Source organism: Rousettus aegyptiacus, unplaced genomic scaffold (assembly GCF_014176215.1).
Source record: "Rousettus aegyptiacus isolate mRouAeg1 unplaced genomic scaffold, mRouAeg1.p scaffold_m13_p_7, whole genome shotgun sequence".
Classification (NCBI taxonomy): Eukaryota; Metazoa; Chordata; class Mammalia; order Chiroptera; family Pteropodidae; genus Rousettus; species Rousettus aegyptiacus.
Window position 1 is genome coordinate 108,846,622 of NW_023416310.1, and position 26,473 is coordinate 108,873,094.

General features: G+C 34.4%; 1 protein-coding gene across 1 annotated transcript in view; it reads left to right on the forward strand.

The window, feature by feature from the left end:
* Nucleotides 1-1,089: 1,089 nt before the first annotated feature.
* PRSS38 (serine protease 38) overlaps nt 1,090-26,473 on the forward strand; it is a 32,000-nt gene continuing 6,616 nt past the window's right edge. Inside the window, exons 1-3 of the mRNA XM_016142498.2 lie at nt 1,090-1,192; nt 1,459-1,621; nt 2,169-2,440. Coding sequence (XP_015997984.2) covers nt 1,090-1,192; nt 1,459-1,621; nt 2,169-2,440 — 538 coding nt within the window. The remainder of the gene's footprint in view (nt 1,193-1,458; nt 1,622-2,168; nt 2,441-26,473) is intronic.

Here is a 26,473-nt window from a genome sequence, read left to right on the forward strand (position 1 = left end):
ACTGTGATAAATTAGGTACCATCTGTAAGAGACAAGGGATTAATATCAAGAAATGTAAGGTACTGGGATTTCCCACATGTGCATAGCCTCCCCCATTATCCACCTTTGTACCTTCTAATTCGTTTTGCTGTGAAACGAAAAATTCTATAAAAAATCAAATCTATTTAAATATATGTGTGTGTGTGTGTGTGCGTGCGTGTGTGTGTGTGTGTGTGTGTGTGTGAATGAATGAAACGCCTAGAGCAGAGGCTGGCAAACTACTTGTTTCTGTACAACTCACGAATTAAGAATAGTTTTTACATTTTTTTTTTAATGTTTGGAGGGAAACAAAAAAATATTTCATGAGATGTAAAAATTGAAATTCGAATTTCAGTGTCTGTAAATAAAGTTTTACTGGAACACAGTGCTGTTCATTTGTGTACATATTGTCACAACGGCAAGCTCTGAAGTTTTCATGGGGCTTAAGTGGTATAGTGCATTTTGCCAAATTTTCTTTTCTCTGATGGTCATATAACTCGTTTTGTTCAATGTCACATTAGTAAATATGATCAAGATGAAGCAAGAAAAGTGCTTGCACATTTCCAAAATGCTGCGACTATGATATATGACCCAACCTCAACTTGCAGGCTGGATATTGGGAGACACAGGGTGAAATGATCCCTGCTGTATCAGTCAAGAGCCAGCCAGCTGATCCAGGAGTGAGACCACTGACCACCAGCCATCCAGCGAGTGAGACCACTGGAGACCATTACCACAGCCACCTCCATGCTGCAGAATGAGTGAGCCGGTTACCTGCTCCAGGAGTGTCCTCACGTGTCCAGATAGATGGGCAGGGAGACATCATCAGATGTATGAAAGGCAGAGGCAAAACCAAGTGTTCAGAGTTCCATCATGTGCGAGATACCGTCGCGTTGGTGCTGTCATGTGCTGAGTGCCTTAGTGCCGTCGCACTTTAGCACCGTCACGCATCGCATGCCCAGTAGCCGTTGCACTTTAGCGCCGTCACGTGGGTGCCGTCTTGAGTCTCGCAGGCTCCTCATGGCCGTCCCGTTCTCCTGCCCTCGTGCTGGGCCTGGAGCTTCATGGCGCATGGCCTCGAGCCTCCTCCTGCTCCTTCTGCCCCTGGTTCAGAGTATAGCTATAGCTCACAGTCCCCCTGAGAGGCAGATGGTTGCTTTGAGCCATAACGTGGGTACGACCCCTCCCGCATGGGCTGGCAGTGGTCGCGGCGGCAGTCCAGGGCTTCCTCCCTCCAACCCCCATCTCCATGTGGGAAACCCTTTCCCTGCCTTCTCTTCCCTCCTCACCCCTCTGCTGTCCTCCCCTACCCTTCTTTACACTCCCTGCCCCTCCTTGTCACTGTTCACCCCTTCTTGTCCCCACCAGATTTTCCAACTCCTTGTGAACCAACCTGCCCTGCATGGCTGCTACTCATACAGTCTGTTTCTCTCCTCTCAGCTTGTGGCCAGCGTCACATGCAGTGGAAGGTTGCAGGGGGTGTAGATGCCCCTGAGAAAAAGTGGCCGTGGCAGGTCAGCGTGCACTATGCGGGCTTTCATGTCTGTGGTGGGTCCATCATCAATGAGTACTGGATCCTATCCGCGGCCCACTGCTTCGGCAGGTGAGTGGGTGGTGCTAGATGATGTTCTGGCAGAGATCAGGATCCCTGAGGCTGACCATGCAGGATACCTCTGACTAGAACTACTCGAAATTGGAGAGAGAATGGGTCCCAGCATGCAGCTCCATCTTCTATAGCTCCTCTTGGCATTGGGCTGAAGGATCCCTAGGGCCATCTGCTCTTGATGATAGGTGTGGGGCCAAATCATAGGATGTGAGATGAGGAGACACATCATAGAATGACAGCTGAGGAGAGAGTGGGCAGTCCACTGTACATCTGACAAAGCTCACAATTCCCAGCTGTTGGTAGCCAGTAGGTCCTGATGGTTCCCCAGATCCTCCATGGGCCCAGGTTAGAGCTTCTTTTGGAGCAGTTCTGCCAGACAACCAGGTACCTACTGTGCTGCAGGCGATTGCTTTTCAACATCCTGGCTGATAGCCTGGATACCAGGCTGCCATGCTCCAGGCCTCTCTGTATCTGTGAACTGATGGCTCTTCTCCCCAGGTGCAAGGTGTTCGAGCTATTGTGGCTTTGTTCTCTATCCCCACAGGGACAAGGACAGTGAGGCGTTTGATATGTACGTGGGCCTTGTGGATCTCAGGGTTGCAGGCAATCACACCCAGTGGTTTGAGGTGAATAAGGTAGTCCTGCATCATACGTTCGAATTGTATCACCCTGTTGGAGGTGACATCGCTCTAGTACAGCTGAAAAGCCCAATTGTATTTTCTGACTCTGTACTCCCCGTTTGCATCGCACCTCCAAATGTGAATCTTCAGAACGTTTCCTGCTGGGCTACGGGATGGGGACTCATCTCCCAAAAAGGTAAGAGGACAAGGTGGAGGGTCATTCCCTTTACTGGAGCTTGTAGAAGGGATGGTGGCTTTCTGGCAGGCACTACAGGAAAGAAAATGTTCTGTCAGTTACAGGATTTCAGGTATCTGGGGACTGAAATCCCAACCCATCAATCGCTATCTATTTCTGAGTGTGAAATTTTGTTTTATCCCTGGCTGGCTTTGTTGTATAGAAAGAAGTAGTTACATCTACTTTGAGCATGGAATCAATATTTAGTATATAGAGACCATAAGTGTCAAAGTAAAGTTTTGCTTAAGATTTTTAAATTTGACTTAGAAATAATCTTTTTTAGCCTATTAAAAAGCCTGTATGTTATTATCATTTTCTCCATAAAAGCATTGTATTTTCTTTCTAGGTTTCTCCCTGGGTACTTTAGAATTTTTATGGCTATTTAAAAGATTGTTTAAAATTGCATTAGCTAATCAGTCATAGCTGATGATTTTTGTTTGACCTTGTTTCCAGCAAGGGCTCCTTTTTAGAACTAATGTTTACTAGCTTGTCAATTGATTATTTGACTGTTCTAAATTTTAAAAATCACATTTTTTGAAATAAAAGTTGTTTCATCATTTCCTTTCCTATATTTTATTTTTTATTTCTTTTTATTGTTTTACTGCAATAGCTGGAACCTCCAGTAAAAATGATGCTAGGTCTCCTTTTCTTTTTTTAATTTTAAAGGAAACACTTTTGATGGTTTGATGTTTGTAGCCTGGTCTAGAGATTTTAGATTGCTATCTTACACTAATTTAAGAAAGTTTAAAATCTGGTTTACTTAAAATTTTTAAAAATGTTATTGAAGTTGATATAAATTCAAATTAGAATGTTATAAGTTTAAGATGTTAAATGTAATACCCAATGATAGCCACAAAAAGATTGCTATAGAATCTACACAAAAGGAAATTAAGAGAGAACTTAGACATTTCACTACCAAAAAATCAACTAACCACAACAGAAGACATGAATGCTAGAAATGAGGGACGAAAAAGCTATAGGAGATTTAGAAAACAAAAAAATATACAATGACATAAGTCTCTCCTTGCCAGTAATGACTTTAAATGCAAATGGATTGAACTAATTAAAAAACAGAGTGGATAAAAATACACAACCAACTATAAGCTGTATATAAGAGACTGACTTGAGATCCAAAGAGGCAAAAAGGTTGAAAGTGAAAGGATGGAAAATATAGTCCATGCAAATAGGAACCAAAAGAGAGCAGGAGTGGCAATACTGATATTAGACAAAATAGACTTTACATCAAAAAAGATTACAAGAGATAAAGAAGGACGTTATATAATAATAAAAGGTTCAATGCATAAAGAAGATGTGACACAAAACCTTACAGAATTGGAGAGATAGTTCTACAAAATAATTGGAATTTATAGTTCTACAAAAATAGTTCTATGAAAGTAATCTGTTCACAATAATGAATAGAACAACCAGACAGAAGATATGTAAGGATCAAGGATTTAAACAATATCATAAATCAGCTTGATATAACAGACATATACAGAACACTTCACCCAAAAACAGTATACATATTTTCTCAAGTGTCCATGAGGCATTTTCCAGGATAGACTTTGGTAGGCTATAAATTAAGTCAATAGATTTTTAAAGATAGATATTATACAAAGCATCTTTTCTGACCACAACAGGATGAAGTTAGAAATCAATAACATAAAGCTGGAAAATTCACAGAATTGTGGAAACAAAACAACACGCTTTTGAACAAACAATGTATTGAAAAAATATACCACAATAGAAATAGGAAAATCCTTAAGATGAACAAAAATGAAAATACAACATACCAAAACTTACGGGACTCAGGAAAAGTGGTGCTAAAGGGGAAATTTATAACTATAAATGCTTACATTAAAAAACAAGAAAGATCTCAAATAAGCAACCAATCTAACTTTACAACTCAAGAAGTTAGAAAAAAAAGAATAAACTAAACCCAAAGTTAGCAGAAGGAAACAAATAATGAAGATAATAAATTAAAGAATAGGAAAACAATAGAGAAAATAATGAAACCAAAGATTGATTCAAAAATATCAACAGAATTGATAAAACTTGAGCTAGATGGACTAATTAAAAAAGAGAAAACTCAGATTACTAAAATCAGAAATGAAAGTTGGGACATCATTACCAATTCCTCAGCAATAAAAAATGATTATAGAGAGGACTATGAACATTTTACTTAAACAAGTCGGATAACCTAGATGAAATGGACAAATTCCTAGACACAAAAGCTTATCGAAACTAAATCATAAAGAAATAGATAATCTGAACAGACCTGTAACTAGTAAGGAGACTGAGTCAGTAATCAAAACTCTTTCAACAAAGAAAAGCTCCAGACTTCACTGGTGAATTCTACTGAACATTTAAAAAGGAACTAATCCCAATTCTTCTCAAATTTTTCCAAAATTGAAGAGGGGGAAACACTTGCTAATCATTCTATGAGGTGAGCATAGCCTTGAAACCAAAGCCAGACAAATAAACTAAAAGAAAAGAAAACTGAAGATCAATATCTTTTATGAATATTAATGCAAAAATCTTCAACAAAATGTTAGCAAACAAATTCAGCAACATGTTAAAAAGATTATACACCATGACCAAGTAGGTTTTATTCCTGGAATGAAAGGATGGTACAACATATGAAAACTGATCAATGTAATACACCACATTAACAAAATGAAGGGTAAAAACCACATGTTCATCATAGTTGATGCAGAAAAAGCATGTGACAAAATTCAATACCCTTTCATGATAAAAAAAAAAAAGGCACTGAACAAAATATGAATAGAAAGAAACTATCTCAATGTAATGAAAGACATATATGAAAAACCCACAGCAAACATAATACTCAATGGTGGAAGACCAAAAGCTTTTTCTTTACGGGATGTGGCAAGGATGCCTGCTTTTACCACAACTATTCAACATAATACTAGAGGTCCTAGTGTGAACCATTAGGCAAGAAAAACAAATAAAAGTAATCCACATTGGAAAGGAAGAAGTAAAATTACCTTTGTTTGCAGATGATATGATTATACACACACACACACATACATATAAAGACTCCTCAAAACAGCTGTTAAAACTAAATATGAATTCAGCAAAAAAGCAGGATACAAAGCCAACGCAAAAATTAGTTGCATTTCTACACATGCTGAAAAATTTGAAAAGAAAATTACAAAAACAATTCCATTTATAATAGCATCAAAAAGAAGAAACACAGTTGACCCTTGAACTACGTGGGGGTTAGGGACACTGACCCCCACACAGTTGAAAATACATATATTACTTTTGACTCCTTCAAAACTTAAGTACAGTCATTCATTGTATGGTTGGCTCTGGGATGCCCCATGAATACCAAAACACATGGATGCTCAAGTCTCTTATATAAAATGATGTAGAACAATGCATATGGTTTGTTTGCCTTATTTGCAAATTCCCAACCACAGATTCAAAATACTATTTTTGATCTGCAGTTGGATGTGAAACCCAGGAGTATATAAGACCAGCTGTATGTCTTTTGAAATAAATCTGTTTATGAGTGGACCCATGCAGATGAAACCTCTGTTCTTCAAGGGTCAACTGTACTTAAGAATTAACCAAGGAGGTAAAAGACTTGTACAATGAAAACTACAAAACATTGCTGAAAGAAATTAAAGAAGACATAAATGAATGGAAACGCATCCCATGTTCATGGATTGAAAGACTTGATATTGTTAAAATGTCAATATTACCCAAGCATTTACAAATTAAATGCATTCTCATCAAAACTCTAATGAGGTGTTTTGCAGGAATAGAAAAATACATTCTAAAACTCATGTGGAATCTCAAGGGACCCTGAATGGGTGAAACATCTTGAAAAAGAAGAACAAAACTGGAGAACTCACACATCATTATTAAAAACATACTACAAGCTACGGTCATGAAAACAGTGTAATATTAGCATAGAGACAGACATATAAACCAATTAAATAGAACAGAGACCCCAGAAATAAACTCTCGCATATACAGTCAAGTCATTTTTGACAAAGGTACCAAGGCCACTCTATGGGGAAGACGGTCTTTTCAACAAATTGTGTTGGAAAATTGGATATCCACATGCAAAAGAATGAAGTTGGACCCTTACTTAACACCATATTTAAAAACTAATTCAAAATGGATTGAGGACGTAAATGTAAGACCTAAAGCAAAACTCTTAGAAGAAAACATAGAACAGAAGCTTTACAACATTGGACTTCGCAATGATTTCCTTATTATGACACCAAAGGCACAGGAAAAAAATGAAAAAATAGGCAAATTAGACTTCATGAAAATTTTAAAATTTTGTGCATCAAAAGACACTATTCACTAAGTGAAAAGGCCCCCCACAGAGTGGGAGAAAACATTTGCAAATTATATATCTGATAAGAAATTAATATTCAGAATATATAGAGAGAACTCCTATAACTCAACAACAAAAAAACAACTCAACTCAAAAATTGGCAAAAGACTTGAACAGATATTTCTCCAAATAGGAGATACAAATAGCCAATAAGCACATAAAAAGATGCGCATCGTTACCAATCATTAGGGAAAAGGCAAATTAATGCTATAAGATAGCACTTCGGACTAATTAGCATGGTTACTATCAAAAAATGGAAAACAACAAATGTTAGGATATGGAGAAATTGAAATCTTTGTGCACTGTTGGTGGGAATGTAAAATGGCACAGTCACTGTGGAAAAAAGAATGGAGGTTCCTCAAAAAATTAAGGATAGAATTACCATTTGACCCAGCAATTCCACTTCTGGGTATCTACCCAAAAGATTTGAAAGCAAGGCCTTGAAGAGATATTTGTATAACTATGTTCATAGCAGTATTAATCATAATAGCTAAAACATGGAAGCAAATCAAGTGTCTACTGACTACTGAATGGATTACCAGAATATGGTATATACATACAATGGAATAGTATTCAGCCTTCAAAAGGAAGGAAGTTCTGTAACATGCTATGACAAGAATGAACTTTGAGGACCTTGTGGTAAGTGCAATAAGCCAATTACAAAAAGACAAATACTGTATGATTCTACAGGTGTGAGGTACTTAGAGTATATAATTCTAAATAAAAATTTAAATTCTATGATTTAATAAAGAAGCATTTAAACTTTTTAGTTTTTTTTTTTATCCGCGATCATAAATAAAATGGATGTAGAATTTTCCTAGCCGACCTAAACTTTTTTGGCATTAGTATACTCTATGTCTTCGTATAATGAGTTCTCTTCTCTGGCATAGTTCCTAGAAAGTGAAAATTAGCTACCCCTTGAAGATATGATATCATTTTCCCATAAAATACTGTGATTCTGGTATGTTTTGTGGGTATAAATGATTATTCCTATCTTTAATTTCTATTATAGTTACTGGTTTATTACACTAAAAAATTTTTATTCTTAGGCCAATTTTTATGAATTGTTTTTCTAGAAAGTTATCTTTTGCATTCCAAATATTTAATATAACAGTATTGTGTAATATTGTAATTCATATATTCTCATCTTATTTTTTCTGATCTCTCTTTATTCATGATCATAGTTGCCAAAATTTGCCTATTTTATTGTCTTTTCATAAGGCTACCTGCTAGAGATTGTATATGTATGTGGGGGACACGGTGGTAGGTAGTATTTCATGGGTTGGTTGCTTTGCTGTTTGTCCAGATAGCCATCTACTCATTCATTTATTTTTCTACGTCCTTGAGTTTGCTAAGCCAACCTTTTTAACTTTTTGAATTGAAAGTTTGAGTCATGTATCTTTAATCTTTTGTTCTTGTTTGATGAATGAATTTATGATGATCAATTGTCCCCCAAGGACTCCTTTGGTTACATGACATATTAGAGATGTGTTTGAATAACCTGTTTACCCTTCCCAAATTCTTTTCTGCTTTCTTAATTTCTTATTCCACTGTCTTGAATATGATATTTAATATTTCTATGTATGCTTTCATATATTTCTGCTTAGAAATGACCCATAAAATATAGTATTATTTTGCATATATTTAAAATTATTTAAGTCATATTTCACTCAGAATTATGTTTCTGAGATGGATTTGCATAGTTCTAGTTAATGCATCTTAAGTGCTATATGAATGGTGCATTGTGTGAATCCATCACTATTTACCTACTATTATTGAAGGAGGTTGGGTTGCTTTCTTTTTGCCGTTATATATTATGCTTCAGTGAACATTCATAAATGCTCCTCTTTATTTCCATCTGTGGGGTATCTTTAATGCAGTGGCTTTCTAGGGAGTATAATAAACAGGGTAATTCACAATTGAGTGGGACATTCATAGATTTTTAAATCATTTAGTATCCCAGGTCCCCACCATTAAATTCCAGTTACTGTTACAACCCAGATACACCAGTGCACATTTGCAAACATTCCCTAACATGACTTCCTTACCTCCAAACCTGAGAATTTCTGCATAGATTACATATCTAGGAGTAGAATTTTTAGATTGTACAAAACTAGCATATATGGATTGACTAAGTTTTTAAATTAGTCTTCAAAGCTCACTAATTTGTATTACTAATTTGTATCACTAATTTATATTCAAATCAGCAGGCATGAATATTACCATCATGCCTTACTATTAACACTAGGTGCTGGTATGCTGTTTAATTTTGCCAATTTGATGTATATAAAATGATATCTTATCATTTTAATTTGTAGTCCTCTAATTACTAGAAAGTTTTGGCATTTTTTCATGTATTTATTGGCCATTTGGGATTTCAGTTGTTAAATTTACTGTTTAAATCTTCTATTATTGGATTGTTTGTATTATTTATTTTCTAACCATACTAGTTAAAGGCTAAGCTATTATAACAAAGTAACCCAAAATACAGTGGCTCAAACAAGATGGAGGTTTACTTATATCTTATGGAACAGTTGAGAAGGGTCAGCTGTCCATGGTCAGGTTTTCAATTTCTATTAAAGCCTGCTGAGATTTTTTTTTTTATTGTAGAGAGTGTACCTATATCAAAATCTAGATATATACTTTGCCATTTTAAATATTTTAAGTATATAATTCAGTGGCATCAATTACATTCATAATCTTGTACAATCATCATCACTGTCCCCAAAATGTGTTTATCATGCCAACAGAAATTCTGTAACCACTAGGCAATAACATTCTTCCCCCAAACCTCCAGCCCTGGTAATCACTCTTCTACCTCACATCAGTACGAATTTGCCTGTTCTAGATATTTCATATAAGTGGAATCAAAAATTATTTGTCATTTTTGTGTCTGGCTTATTTCACCTGGCATAATGTTTTCAGAGTTCAACGAGGTTGTAGCACGTATCAGTATTTCACTCCTTTTTATGACTAAATAATGTTCCATTATATAGACATGTCATATTTTTTATCTGTTCATCCATTGATGGACACTTCAATTTTGTCAATCTCTGAGATTTGATTGGAGAGTTTAACCTATTTGCATTTAAAGTAATTATAGGAAGAATTTACTTCCATCATTTTGCTATTTTCTGTAAGTCTTAAAACTTTTTATACCTTATTTCCTCCAATACAGATTTCTTTTGTGTTTATTTATCTTTTGTTCTAATCTCCTTCACACTTTCTTGTGTGTGTGTGTGTGTGTGTGTGTGTGTGTGTGTATATATATATATATATATATATATATATATATATATATATTTAGATACCTCCTTTGTTGTTACCATGGGGATTACATTTAACATCCTATATTTACAACAGTCTAGTTTGAACTGATACCAGCTTAACTCTAAAAGCACACAAAACTACAAACTAAAATCTTTGTACATTGTGTGTTCCAAACATATATGTAGAATTATTTTATGCATTTGTCTTTTACATTTTAGAGAATATAGATTATAAACCAAAAAGATGATAAAAGTTTTTATATTTGCCCATGTATTTACCTTTACCAGAGTTCTTTAGTTCTTCATACAGCTTTAAGTTACTGTCTTGTGTACTTTCATTTTAACCTGAAGAGCTCCCATTAGCATTTCTTTCAAGGCAGATCTAATAGTAACAAACATTCAGCTCTTGTTTATCTGAAAATGTCTAATTTTTCATTTTTGAAGGACATTGTTGCCAAATCTAGAACTCAGTAGACAGCTTTTTTTTCTTTCTGCACTTTCAGCATGTCACTCAACTGTCTTCTGATCACCATAGTTTTTTTTTTTTTTTTGCTGACCACCATAGTTTTTATTGAATCATCTATTGATCTTATTGGGGATCCCTTATACATGACAAATCACTTATTGCTGCATTCAAAATTCTCTAATTGCTTTTAGTTTTCTACAATTTGATTATAACGAGTCTCGACGAGTACTCTCTTTGAGTTAATTCTAATGGAAGTTTGTTGAACTTCTTGGAGGAGTAAATTCATATATTTTACCAAATTAGGAAGTTTGGGACCATTATTTCTTGAAATATTTTTTCTGACCCTTTCTTTCTTCTCCACCGAGGACTCCCATAATACATATGGTGATTCATTTAATATGTCCAGTAGCCTCTATTCACTTTTTCTTTTTTTCTTTATGTTCTTTAGATTTGTATTTTCAATTGTCCTATTATAAAACTGATTCTCTCTTCTGCCTGATAAGATATGCTGTTTTTCCCTTCTAACAAAGTTTCCATTTCAATTATTAGACTTTTCTGTGCCAAATTTTCTGATTTATTCGTTTTGATAATGTCTGATTATTGACAGTCTCATTTCGTTCATGTATTATTTTCCTAATTTACTTTAATTCTTTGTCCATGTTTTCCTTTGGCTCTTTAAGAATATTTAAAACAGTTGTAAAGTCCTCAGGGACACTTTTTACCAATTTATTTTGTTTCCTCAAATAAGCCATGCTTTTCTCTTTCCTTGTATGCCAAATGATTTTTGTTGCTGTTGAAAACCAGAATACTAAGTTTTGTATTTTTGAGTATAATAATGAGTATTATGTATGGTTGAGTTTTGAATGTTATAACGTGATAATTCTGAAAATCAAATTCCCTCCCTCCCCAGGGTTTTTTTTTTAATTGTTGAAAGCTGTAGTAGTCTGTTTAATGATTTTACTAAACTATTTTACAAAGGCTATATTCCTTGTCATTTGTGATTACTGAAGTCTCTGTTCCTTAGATTTAGTTCAGCTACATTTTATTTATTTTATTTTATTTATTTTATTTTATTTTATTTGACAGATATTTTCTTGAATGACAGAGCTAAAAACAAAAACAAACAAACGAAACAAGAAAACCTCTTCTCCTGATCTTTGCAGACTGGCTCTGTGTCATGGCACTTCCTCAGAACTTAGAAAGGCTTGCACTGAACCTAAGGAGAAGCCCAAGGTGAAACCTTAGGGGTTTTCTCATGTCTTTTCTGAGCATCTGTCTTACTTTGAGCATGTATGTGACCTTTTCAATTCTCTCAATTCAATTCTCTGGGTGTTTTTGAATGTCCTAATTTTCCCCAAAATAATTATCCTCAGTTATTCTCCTAGGCCTTAAGCAATCTGTTGTATGTTGTGACAATAATTATTTGCCCTGGACTTCTGTACATTGCTAACTTGGCTTGAAAAGTTTTTGAGAAGTGCCCATCACTTATCCAGCCTGAATTCTGAACTAGGTGAAACAAAGATGAGTGGCTTGTATTAATTCTTCTGGTAGCCCTCAGGTAGATTAGGGCCAACATACAATAATTTGCAAATAAGGTCTACTTTGTTCCTCTGGAACTAGGGTCCCATACTGGGTACATGGGCTTCCCTCTTCAAGGCTGCCACTGCACTTGAGAGAGGGAAGGGAAAGGACAAGTCAAAATGCCACAAAGCTTTTCTATCACGTTGTTGAATAGGCCATTTTTTTGAGTCAGTGTTTGTTTGGTTGCTATGAACCTTTGACTGTTTTTCCAGAGTTCTGACAAAGTTGGTTTTGATACTTTCTGATTGTTTTTCAATGTTTCTGTGGGTAACGAAAGCTTAAGTCTGCCTTGTGCTATTTTGCTTACCTACCTAGATTTTGATAGGGATGACATTGAATCTGTAAATGAATTGAGAAATATTGACATCCAAACAATATTGAGTCTTTTAATCCATAAACATTGAATGGGTCTTCATTTATTTAGGTCATCTTAACCTTAGCAATATTTTACATTTTTTGATTGTCTAGATCTTGTATATCTTATTAAATGTATTCCTAAATATTTTATTCTTTTTTAACCTATTGTGAATGGAATTATTTTAGTAATTTCCTTTTTAATTGTTCATTGCTGGTATATTGAAATACACTTGATTTTTGTATTTTTATCTCATATTCTGCAATCTAGTTTTAATATTTTTTCTTTTTTCATAGATTTATTATGACTTTCTACATACAATGTTATATTGTCTGTGAACAAAAATAATTTGCTTTTATTTTTCAGTCTAATTCCCTTTCTCTTTCTTGTCTCATTGTACTAGCTATAGTCTCCAGTGCAGTGTTAAATAGACATGGTAAAAGTGAATATCTTTGCCTTGTTCCAGGTCTTGAGGGGGAAAACATTTAGTCTTTTCATCAGTAAGAATGGTGTTAGATGTGGGATTTTTGTAGATTCCCTTTAATAGACTAAGGGTTCCTTTTGTTCCCAGTTTGTTGAGTCTTTGAGAGTCATGAATAGGAGTGAGATTTTTTTCAAATGCTTGTTATGTATCTATGAGATGTTCATGTGGCTTTTGACTTCTATTTTATTAATAATATATATTACATTTATTCATTTTGGGATGTTAAATGAACCTTGCATTTCTATGATTAATTCCTCTTGGCCATTGCATATAATCCTTTTTATAGTTTTCTGGGGTCAGTTTGCTAGATTTTTGGATCTACATTTGTGAGTGACATTGGCTATCTTTCTTGTTATTTTGTCTGGCTTTAGTAGTAGGGTAATACTGGGTTTTGTAGTATTAGTATAATTTCTTCCTTAAATATTTGATAGAACTCACTAGTAAAGCCATCCAGGACTAGGCCTTCCTTGGTGGAAGGATATCTATCTATCTATCCATCATCTATCTATATCATTTATCTATCAGCTCATTATTATTAATTTTTGTTCCTAATAGGTCTATTCAAATATTCATTTCTTGTTGAGTTAAGATGAGGTATCTAATTTAACGACACACAGTTGTTCAATGTGTCCTCTTTTTCTCCTGCTTCTGGTAATTGTGTCTTCTCTCTTTTTATCTTGGCCTTGGTAACTAAAGGCTCATCGATATGAGTTGTCTTTTCAAAGAGTCAACTTTTGGTTATTGATTTTTCTAGTTTAGGTTTCATATTTCATTGATTCCCACTTTAATATTTATTATTTCTTTTTTCCTAATTGCATTGAGTTTAATGGCTTTTTTTTTCTGGTTTCCTAAGTGGGATTTTAGAATGTTTTAGTACTTTTCTTCTTCCAATATAAGTATTTAAAGATGTAGACTACCCTCTAAGCACAGCTTTCTATGTATATTACAAGTTTTGGTATATTGTCTTTTTGCTTTCATTTGGTTCAAGATATTATCTAATTCTCATTGTGATTTCATTAAAATGTGTTGTTTAATTTTTAAGTATTTATTGAATTCCCAAATGTATTTCTATTGTTAATTTAATTTTAATTCCATTGTTCTCAGAGAACATACTTGGTTAGATTTCATGTTTTTTTTTAACATATTTGACTTGTTTTATGACTTACCATATGATCTACACTCAAGAACGTTTCATGTGTGTTTGGAAAGAATGTGTCTTGCTGTCATTGGTATGGAATTTTTAAATAAATCACAAGTCAAGTTGGCTGACAGTGTTTTCAAGTCTTCTATATTTTTACTGATTTTCTGCCTATCAGTCATTTAGTGTGGGATATTGAAATCAATAACTATGATTGTCAAATTGTCTATTTCTTCTTTCAATTCTGTCAGGTTTTGCTTCATGTGTATTCAGGCTCTGACTGGATGCATATACATTCATAATTATGTCTTCATGCTATATTAGTTCTTTTATCATTATGAAATATCTGTTTTTGTCCCTAATAACACCGATTGTTTTAAAGTCTATTTTCTGATACTGGTTTAGTTACATAATTGGCTCTCTTACAATTACTATTTGCATAGTATATCTTTCTCCATTCTTCTACTTTCGACTTATGTGTCTTTAAATCTGAAATGTGTCTTTTACACATAGTATATAGCTGGACCTCCTTTTTTTATCCAGTCTGGAAATCTCTGCCTTTTGATTGAAGTATTAGTTCCTTCGCATTTTATGTAATTATTAACATGGTTGAATTTACAAATATCATTTTGCTAAATGTTTCTATATATCTCATATCTTCTATTTTTTCTTCCATGCCTACTTTTAGTTAATAAGAAATGTTTTAAGCATACCATTTTAATTATTCTTTTTATTTTTAAATTATATTTTAAAAGATATTTTCTGAGTGGTTGCTCTAGGGATTACTTGGTTTATCAAAATCCACCCAGATTAATACTAACTTAACTTTAGTAGACTAAAGTAGCTTTGTTTCAATATGATTCCATTTCTCCCTTTTGTGCTAATATTATCACATATACTGCATATACAAATAATCAAAATTCCCAAGCACAATTATAACTATTGCTTTATAAAATATAACTTTTAAAATAAATTAATACCTGGGGAAAATATATCAGTACATTTATTTCTGGTGCTCTTTATTTTTTTCTGTGGATTATAGTTAGCATCTTATATCATTTCCTTTCAGCATGAAGGATTTACTTTAATATTTTATGAAAGCTAATTGTGTTAACTTTTTCTCAGTTTTTACTTATCTGGGAATGTCTTTAATTTGCTTTCATTTTTGAAGAATAGTTATGTTGGATACAGAATTCTTCTTTGAATGTTTTTTCTTTCAGCACTTTGAATCTGCCATTTTACTTCCTTTGGCTTTCATTGTTTCTAATGGGAAGTCAGCTACTTACCACACTGTTTATCATGACATTTTCAATTAACTCTTACAATATAGTTTTAAAAAATCATTCGAACTTACTTATAATAGCTTTTTTGAATCTTTATCAACTAAAACAAACACCTGGGCCCACACATAGTGTCTTTATATTGACTTGTTTTTTCTGGAATATGAATCACTCCTACTTTTTTCATAGCTTGTAATTTTTTGTTGTTGAAAATTGGACATTAAATAATACATTGTAGGATTTCTGGTCAAGATGGTAGAGTAGGTTAACTGTGCTCATTTCCTCCCATGATCACATTGAAGTTACAACTAAATTATAAAAAAGCATCACTGAGAATCATCTGAAGACTAGCTGAACAGAATTCCTCTAACTAAGGATATAAAGAAGAAGCTACATGGAGACGGATAGGATGGGCAGAGATGTAGAACGAGCAGGTCCCACAACCATAGTGTGACAATTAAGAGTTGGGAGGGATATCATTGGCTGTGGAGGTTCCTCCTAAGGAACATGAGACCTCAGCCTCAGACTGAGCACCTCAGCCTAGGGCACAAGTGATGGGAAGAGGAGTCTCCATAATGTCTGGCTATAAAAACTAGCAGGGATTGTGTCCCAGAGAGACAAAGAGCTGTAGGAAATCAACATACACTGCTCTTAAAGGGCAAGCGCACAAACTCACTCACTTAAAACTCACTCACTCTAAGCTCCAGCATATGGACAGCTCAAAAAGTGCCAGGAACATACAAGAAGGAACTAAATTGACTCCCTTCAGGGCAAAGGCCAAAGAGTAAGGGGCCAGGAAGCACCAGCAGGCACCTTTGTTCCTTTGTTGAGCTCTCCTTTCACCCAGCTGGCCCAGTACAGACAGGCACCAAACCTGAGCTCTCCATTAACCTGGCTAACACTGGTTGCTCCACCCTGGTCATTCAATGTGATCCCACACCACCCAACTCACTTACTTGGCCAGAGCCTGTCCCAGTGGCTCTTCTACACAGCAGCCTGGCTCAGTTCACACAGCAAACTTCTCTAAAATCTCTCAAAGGTCCACAAACTCCAACTAAGCAGCAGCCAGCCTCCATGTGCCTTGTAGCTCTTGCTAAGTGGCCCAAGACCAGCACAAGTGGTGAGCAGTCTCAAATTGCATTGGTGGCCCTAAGCCTGGCACAAGGAGTAGCCAGTCTTGGGCTGGAACTTAGCATCAACTAAGTGGTCACAAACTTCGCACAAGTGGGAGCTGGTCTGAGCTTGATTTGTGGAGCCCACAAAAGGATCCCAAGTCCAGCACAAATGGAAGCTGGACTCAGTCCACATTGCAGCCTCTTCCGTGTGCCTCCAAGTGCAGTATAAGTGGCAGCCAAATTTATATCGCTTTGTAGCTCCTACCAAGAGGCCCCAAGCCTGGCAAAAGTGGCAGCTGACCTTGGCCCATACCAGAGACCCTCTCAGGAAGCTCCAGATCCAATACACCAAGGATCTGGGCTTACCAAAGCACCACCTAACCAGCCCCACAAACAATACACATGAAGGAAAAATTTCACTGGGACAAGAGCCCTTATAAAGTGACATCTATCCATGTTTTAAATATATTTTAAAACAAAGGCTGTGACAAGAGAGAAAGAAAGGCATTTCATAATGATAAAGAGATCAATCCAACAAGAGGATATGTCTTCTATAAACATCTATGCACCCAACATAGGAGCACCTAAATAAACAATGCAAATATTGATGAACATAAAGGGAGAGATCGACAATAATACAGTCATGGTAGGGGACTTTAACACCCCATTTTCATGCATGGATAGATCATCCAGACAGAAAATCAACAAGGAAACAGTAGCCTTAATTGATGCATTAGACCACATAGATTTAATTGTTAGAGCATTTCACCCCAAAGCAATAGCATATACATTCTTTTTAAGAGCACATGGAACATTTTCCCAAATAGACCACATTAGGCCATAAAACAAGTCTTAGTAAATTTATGAAGATTGAAATCATATCAAGCATCTTCTCCAAACACAATGGTAACAAACTGGAAATCAATTATAAGAAGCAAACTAAAAAACATACAAACACATGGAGGCTAACATGCTACAATATAAAGACTGTGTTAACAATGAGATCAAGGAAGAAATAAAAAAAGACCTTGACACAAATGAAAATGAAGACACAATGACCCAAAATCTATGGACACAGCCAAAGTAGTGTTAAGAGAGAATTTATAGCAATAAAGGACTACCTCAAGAAACAAGAAAAATCCCAAGTAAACTACCTAAACTTACAACTACAAAAGCCAGAAAAAGAACAAATAAAGCCCAAAGTGAGAAGTTAGGAAATAATAAAGATCGCAGTGGAAACAAATAGTCTGAAAAAATAGAAAATATCAATGAAACCAAGATCTGATTCTTTAAAAAGATAAACAAAATTGATAAGCCTTTAGCCAGATTCGTCAAGAAAAAAAGAAAGCCCAAATAAATGAAATCAGATATGAAAGAGAAGTGACAACTGATACTACAGAAATACAAAGGATTATAAGAAACTACTATGAACAATTATATGCCAGCAGGTTGGACAACCTAGAAGAAATGGATAAATTCCTAGTAATGTACAATCTTCCAAGACCTGCTCAAGAAGAAACAGAAAATCTGAACAGACCAATAACTGCTAACAAAATTGAATCGGTAATTAAAATACTTCCAACAAACAAAAGTCATGGAAAAGATGGCTTCACAGATGAATTTTACCAAACATTCCGAGAAGAATTAACATCTAACCTTCTCAAACCATTCCAAACCATTTGGGAGGGAAGGCTACCAAACTCATTTTGTGGGGCCAACATTACCCCAATTCCAAAACCAGACAAAGATACTACCAAAAGAGAAAATTATAGTCCAATATCCCTAATGAACATAAATGCAGAAATCCTCGACAAAATATTATTAAATCAAATTCAGCAACACGTTAAAAATATCATTCACCATGATCAAGTTGGATTCGTTTTGGGGATGCAAGGTTGCTCGAAATCCACAAGTCAATTAACATGATACACCACATAAACCAAATGAAGGATAAAAACCATATGATTATATCAATGGCTGCAGAAAAAGCATTGACAAAATCCAGCATCCATTTATGATAAAAACTCTCAGCAAAATGAGAATAGAGGTAACATATCTCAACATAATAAAGGCCATTTATGACAAACCCACAGCTAACCTTATATTCAATAGAGAAAAGCTAAAAGCACTTTTCTTAAGATCAAGATCAAGACAAGGATGTCTGCTTTCGCCATTGTTATTTAACACAGTATTATAAGTTCTAGGCATAGCAATCAGACAAGAAAAAAAAAAGACATCCTCATTGGAAAAGAAGAAAGAAAGCTGTCATTATTTTCAGATGACATGATACTATACAAAAAGAGCACTAAAGATTTCACACACCCATACACACACAAGCGCGCACATGTGCACACAGAAAACTGTTAGAACTGATAAATGAATTCAGTAAAGTAGCAGGATACAAAATTAATATTCAGAGATTAGTTGCATTTCTATACACTAATAACAAACTATCAGAAAGAGAAATTAAGAAAACAATCCCATTTACAATTGCATGAAAAAATATTTTTTGCATTTATATTTTTGCAAAAAAAAATACCTAGGAATAAACTTAACCAAGTAGTTAAAAGATCTGCACTTGGAAAATTATAAGACATTGAAGAAAGAAACTGAAGAAGATACAAACAAATGGAAGAATATACCATGCTCATGAATAGGAAGACTTAATATTGGTAAAAGGCCCATACTACTTTTAGAATCTGAAGCAATCTACAGATTCAATGTAATCCCTATCAAAATGTCCATGGTATTTTTCACAGAGCTGGAACAAATAATCCTAAAATTTGTATGGAACCACAAAGACCCCGAATAGCCACAGCAATCTTAAGAAAGAAGAACAAATTTGAAGGTATATCAAACTATTCTACAAGGCAATAGCAATCAAAACAGCATGGTAGTGACCTAAAAACAGACACATAAATCAATGAAACAGAATAGAGAACCCAGAAAATAAATCTACACCTATATGCTCACTTAACATATAACAAAGGAGGCAAGAATATATAATGGGGTAAAGATAGTTTCTTCCACAAATGGTTGGGAAAACTGGGCAGATACGAAAATAAATAAATAAAACTAGATCACTTTCTTACACCATGTACAAGAACAAACTCAAAATGTATTAAAGATTTAAAAGTAAGACCCAAAACCATAAAACTCCTAGAAAGAAACACAGACAGTAAACTCTCTGGCATTGCTCTTAGTCATATTTTTTTTGGATATGTCTCTTTGGGCAAAGGAAACAAAAGAAAAAAACAAACAAATGGGACTACATTAAAGTAAAAATGTTTGTACAGTAAAGGAAAGCATAAACGAAATGAACATACAACCTACTGAATGGGAGAAGATATTTGCCAATGATACATCTAATAAGGGGTTAATATCCAAAATATATAAGAAACTTACACAACTTAACACCAAAAAAATTAACAGTTTAATTAAAAAATGGGCAGAGGATCTAAATTGTCATTTCTCCAAAGAGGACATACAGATGGCCAATAGACTTATGAAAAGATTCTCAATGTCACTAATCATCAGAGAAATGCAAATTAAAACCACAATGAGATATCACCTCATGCCTGTCGGATTGGCTATCATAATAAATCAACAACAATGTTGGCAAGAATGTAGAGAAAAGGAACCCTTGTGTACTCCTCGTGGGATTATAAGTTGATGAAGCCACTATAGAAAACAGTATGAAAGGTCCTCAAAAAATTAAAAATAGAACTATCATATGACCCAGAAATTTCACTTCTGGGTATTTATCTGAAGTAATTCAAAACACAAATTAAAAAAGGTATATGCAGCCTTGTGCATTATTTACAATAGCCAAGATATGGAAGCAACCTAAGTGTCCATCAATAGATAAAGAATAGGTGGTATATACATACAATAGAATATTACTCGGCCATAAAAAAAAGAATGAAATCTTACCATTTGTGACAACATGGATGGACTTAGAGGGTGTTATGCTAAGTGAAATAAGTCAGAAAAACAAATACCATATTATTTCACTTATGTGCGGACTCTAAAACAAAATAAACAAACAAAACAGAAAAACTCATAGATACAGAGAAGAAACTAATGATTGCCAGATGGGATTGGGGAGGGGGTTTGGTGGATAAGTGAGGGGACCAAGAAATACAAATATCCAGTTGTAAAGGCAGACATGGGTATGTAAAGTACAACATAGGGAACATGGTCAATAATATTACAATAACTGTGTATGGAGTCAGGGGGTACTAGACTTGTTGGGGGGATCACTTCATAAGTTATATAAATGTCTAACCACATGCTCTATACCTGAAATCAATGTAATATGTCAACTGTGACTGAAAAATAAAATTTTTAAAATTATACACTGTAACAACTTTGGATTCAGAATTTTCTTCCCTGAAGGTTCTGATTTGTTTTGCTTTCCAAACTTGCCAAGACATAGTTTGCAGAATCTCTCCTGTAGTTTGCAGCTGCTGATGTCTGTGCTCAATTTTTTTCCTTAACTCTTTTATTTATTTTTATTCTGGCTTCCTAGGGATCACCACTGTGTCTTAATAGTTCCTTGGTTAGCCAATAATTTGGGCTCCTTGGGTTAGCCAATAGTTTGAGGTGTTGTGTTTAAACACCTCAAACTGTTCAGGCTCCACCCTCTGCCAGTGGGTCGTGTGTGGGGATTTGTGAGCACATTGAGAGTCCATGTGATTCTCAGGTCTCCTTAGTTTTTCTTTTCCACTCAGCCCCCTCTGCCTTCCATGTGCATATGAATAGTTTCCCAGTCAGACTGGGGATGAGTGGAGACCCATCTAGTCCTTCTATGGCTTTCATATTTCCAGAGTTCTCATTAAATTTGTCAGGGACACTGTTCACCCCACCCAGAACCACAACCTCGGACCAACAATGCTGTGAGTTTTCCTCACTCATGTCTTACAGAGAGATTGATACTTTAACTATGGTACCAAGTCTGGGTTTTAGCAGTCCTCTCCGAGGCAGTTTCTTTCCCTCTGGCAGAAAAACTAATTGTTTTCAAGCCAGTTTACCATAGTAAAACCACTACATTGACAGAGCAGGGATTAGGGGTCAGGGTGCTGAAGCCACAGGCAGGCAAATAGGTGACAGACTATTGTCATCGTTGACCAAAGTGCCTCCAGTTATTCATAAATAAATACCTCTCGAATTTCCTTTGCTTTTGATTGATCTCTGGAGCACGAAAATGTTTTTTTAAACAATTTTGTCCAGTTTTATACTTGTTTATCAGGGAAAGGATTTGCTGACAAATTAGCTCTGCCCCAGCCAGAAGTCCCCTGTGTAGATTTAGTTCTAAATTGTTATTTTGCACTACTCGTTTACTACTTTCTTTTAATTTTTTTTCTGCCTTTCTCCATTCTCAATAGACTGATTTTTTATATTATTTTTTTGCTCTCTACTGTTTGTAAGTTAAATATCCAATTTTTAATCTCCTCTCTTAAGTTTTTAATATGTACACATGAACATACCCAAAGGAATAAAAGGACAGTGCTTTATATATTTATAAGTATAAACATATATGTCTTACATGTTATTTTCAGCATTTGTTGTTATTATACAACCAAGATTAGTCATTTTACTATTATTTTATGCATGCATGCTTATTTGGCTATATGCACATATTAATTCAATTTCTTTACTCCTAGCATTATACTTCTTTCAATTCACTTTCCTTATTTTGACAAATATGCTACAACTCTTAAACAGAAAATGAATCAAAGGAGAAATTAAATTAGAAATTAAGTTAGATAATATTATATTAGAAAATATTTTTAATTCAATTAGAAAATATTTTTAAATTAAATTAGAAAATATTTTTAAATGAATGAATTAGAAATTAAATTAGAAAATATTTTTAGATGAATGAAAACAAAAATACAACATTACCAAAACTTATAGAATACAATGAAAGTGGCACTTGGAGGGAAATTTATAGTTGTAAATGCCAACATTTAAAAAAGAAGAAAGACCTCAAATAAATAACTTTACTTTATGACTTAAGGAACTATGAGAAAAAGAGCAAAATAAACCCAAAGCTAGCAGGTGGAAGGAAATAATAGATTAGAGCAGAAAAAAATGAAAAAGATAAGAGAAAAAAGTAAAGCCAACAAAACAAATGTTAGTTATTTGAAAAGATCAACACAATTAAGAAATCTTTAGCTAGACTGACTACAAAAAAAATGAAAAGGTACAAATAACTAAAAACTAAAATTAGTAATGAAGCATGAGAACATCACAACAAGCCTTACAGAAATAAAAATAATTACAAGCGAATTCTCCAAATAATTCTATGTCAGTAAGTTAGATGACTTACATGAAATGGAAACATTCCTAGAAACACTGAAATTACCAAATCTGACTCAAGAAAAAGTTAAAATTCTGAATAAATCTATAGCAAATGAAAAGATTGAATCAATATTCAGAAACCTCTAAACCAAGAAAAGGCCAGGACCAGAAGGCTCCACTAGTGAATACTACCAAACATTTAAAGAAAAATTAACACCAGTTCTTCTCAAATGCACCCCAAAATAGGAGAGGAGATGGCACTTTATAATTCATTTTATGGGACCAACATTACACTGACACCAAAGCCAGATAAACCAGAAGAAAATGACAGACCACTATCCGTTATGATACAAAAAAATATATTTTTTGCAAAAATGTTTAACAAAATACCAGCTGAATCCAACAGTATACTAAAAGGATTACATATTACAACAAAATGAGATTTTTCCAGGAATACAAAGGAGGTTCCACATACACAAATTAATAATATACCACATTAAAGGAAAGGGAAAAAACCCACATGATCATTTCAAATGCTGCATAAAAAATTTTTTGTAGGGCAAAGGAAATCATCAACAAAACAAAAAGACGACCAACTAATTGGGAGAAGATATTTGTTAATGATACATCTAATAAGAGGTTAATATCCAAAATATATAAAGAACCCATACAACTCAAAAATTACAACAAAAAACAAACAATCCAATTAAAAAATGGGCAGAAGACCTGAACAGATACTTCTCCAAAGAAGAAATACAGATAGCCAATAGACATATGAAAAGATGTTCAAGATCACTAATCATCAGAGAAATGCAAATTAAAACCACAATGAGATATCACCTGATACCTATGAGAATGGCTATCATCAATAAATCAAAGAACAAGCGTTGGCAAGGATGCAGAAAAAAGGGAACCCTCATACATCATTGGTAGGATTGCAAATTGGTACAGCCGCTATAGAAAACAGTCTGGAGGCTTCTCAAACAATTAATAATGAGTATACCTTTTGATCCAGCAATTGCACTTCTGGGTATTTATCCAAAGAAAACCAAAACAATACTTTGTAAAGATCTGTGCACCTCAATATTCATGGCAGCACAATTTACAATAGCCAAGATGTAGAAACAACGTAAATATCCACCAATGGATGATTGGATAAAGAAATTATGATTCATATATACAATGGAATATTACTCAGCTATTAAAAAAATGAATCCTACCATTTGCAATGACATGGATGGACCTAGAGGTTATTATGCTGAGTGAAATGAGTCAGACAGAAGAATAAATACCATATGATTTCACTTATATGCAGAATCTAAGGAACAAAAAGAACAAACTAATCAAAAACAGGCTCACAAATATAAAGGACAATCTGGTGATGGACAGAGAGTAGGAGGTTTGGGGGATAGGGAGAATGGGGTGAAGGGTTAACAAAGTACAAATTAGTAGTTGATAGATGGTCATGGGAATGGAGAGCACGGCATAGGGAAGGCAGTCAGCAGTAACGTAATGGCTAGGTGGAGAGCCAGAGGAGAGAGAGGGCAGTTAGGGGGATCATTTTATAAATTATATAAATGTCTAACCAATGCACTATATACTTGAAACTAATTAAATTTTTTAAACAGTATTTCACAGGATCCGACATCCTCTCATGATTTAAAAAAAAAAAACACATAGAAAACTAAGAATGGAAAGTTCAACATGATTAAGAGCATTTATGTGTTATTTTTATTTTTACTTTTTAATAAATTTATTGGGGTGACACTGGTTAATAAAATTATATAGGTTTCAAGTGTACGATTCAATAATACATCATATGTATACTGCATTGTGTTCAGCACCTCAAGTTAAATTTCCTTCAATCACCATATATTTTACCTCATTTACCCTTCTGTATCTCCCCCCAGTTAAGGCATTTATGAAAAACTCACAGCTAACACACTCAGTGGAGGAAGACTGAACCTTTACCTCTAAGATTGGGAGATAATATGCCCACTTTCTCCACTGGTATTCCATTTTGTACCAGACTCTAGACAAATAAATTAGGCAAGAAAAGGAAATAAAAGGCTTCCAAATTGACAATGAAGAAGTAGAATTACCTCTCTCCACAGATGACAGTACCCTACATATAGAAAATCCTAATAAACCACCAAAAAAACTACAAACAATAATAAATTAAGCAAAGTTGCAGAGTACAGGATTAACGCATACAAAAATCAGTTGTGTTTCTGGACATGTTAATGAACAATTGAAAAAGTAAATTAAGAAAACAATTCCATATATAACATCCAAAAGAAAAATTACTGACAAATTTATCCAAGAAGGTCAAAGACATGTATGCTGAAAACTACAAAACATTGCTGAAAGGAATTTTAAAAGATGTGAATAAATGTAAAGACAGTTCACATTCCTGGGTTGGAAGACTTAATGTTGTTAAGATGTCAACACTACCCAAAGTGATCTACATATTTAATGCGATCTCTATCAAAATTCCAAAGCTTTACAGAAATGAAAAAGCTGATCCTCAAAATTATATTGAATTAGAAGGGACCCTAAATAGCCAAAGCAATCGTGAAAAAAAAGAATACTGGAGTTGGAGTTCTCACACTTCCTAATGTCAAAATTTACTACAAAGTTACAATAATGAAAACAATATGGTACTGGCATAAGGACAGATGTGCAGACCAATGGAATAGAACTGGAAGTCCAGAAATAAACCCACACGTTGATGGCCATTAGATTTTTGACAAGGATGCCAAGTTCATTCAATAGGGGAAAGAAGTTTGTTTAATAAATGGTGGTCAGACAACCATATATCTACATGCATAAGAGTGAAGTTAACTCCTGCTTTACAACATATACAAAAATTTAAATGGATCAACAACCTTAGTGTAAGAGTTAAAATTATAAAACTTTTAGATAAAAACACAGAGGTAAATCTTCATGATTTTTGATTTGGCAGTGGATATTCCTCATCTTAAGCTTCATGTTTATGAAATCATACAGCTTGGATTCCTTTGTCTTCCCTCTTTCTCTCATTCTACTGTTTTTGAGCCACTCATTTTGTTTATCCCATAGTTTATTTTGTCTTTATGTCATTTAGTGTTCCATTGTATGAAAATAGCAAAATTTCTTCTATCCATATTCCGGTAGACAGACATCTAGGTCATTTCCAGTTTTTAAATCATGTAACTAAATCTGCAACAAATATTATGGTACGAGTCTTTTGGTAAGCACACATACCTGTCTTTCTTGGGAATGTATTTAGGAATAGAGTATATTGGCTATTGAATAGGGGGAAATTTAACTTTATTAGAAACTGCCAAACAGCTTTCTACACTGGCTGTGTATTTCACATTTTGATTGGCAATGTATGAGACTATGAGTCGCTCCACATCACGGCCGACACTTGACAATGTTAGTCTTTTTCACTTTAGCTGCATTGATCATTGTGTAGTGATAGCTTCTTGAGGTTTTATAATTTGTAGGAGTTCTTTATATATTCTGGATACACCTACTTTGACATATTCTCTGCTAGACTATGGCTTGGCTTTTTAAATTTCTTAATATGTTCTTTAATTGGAAAAAGTTTTTAATTTTGACAAAGTCCAATTTATCA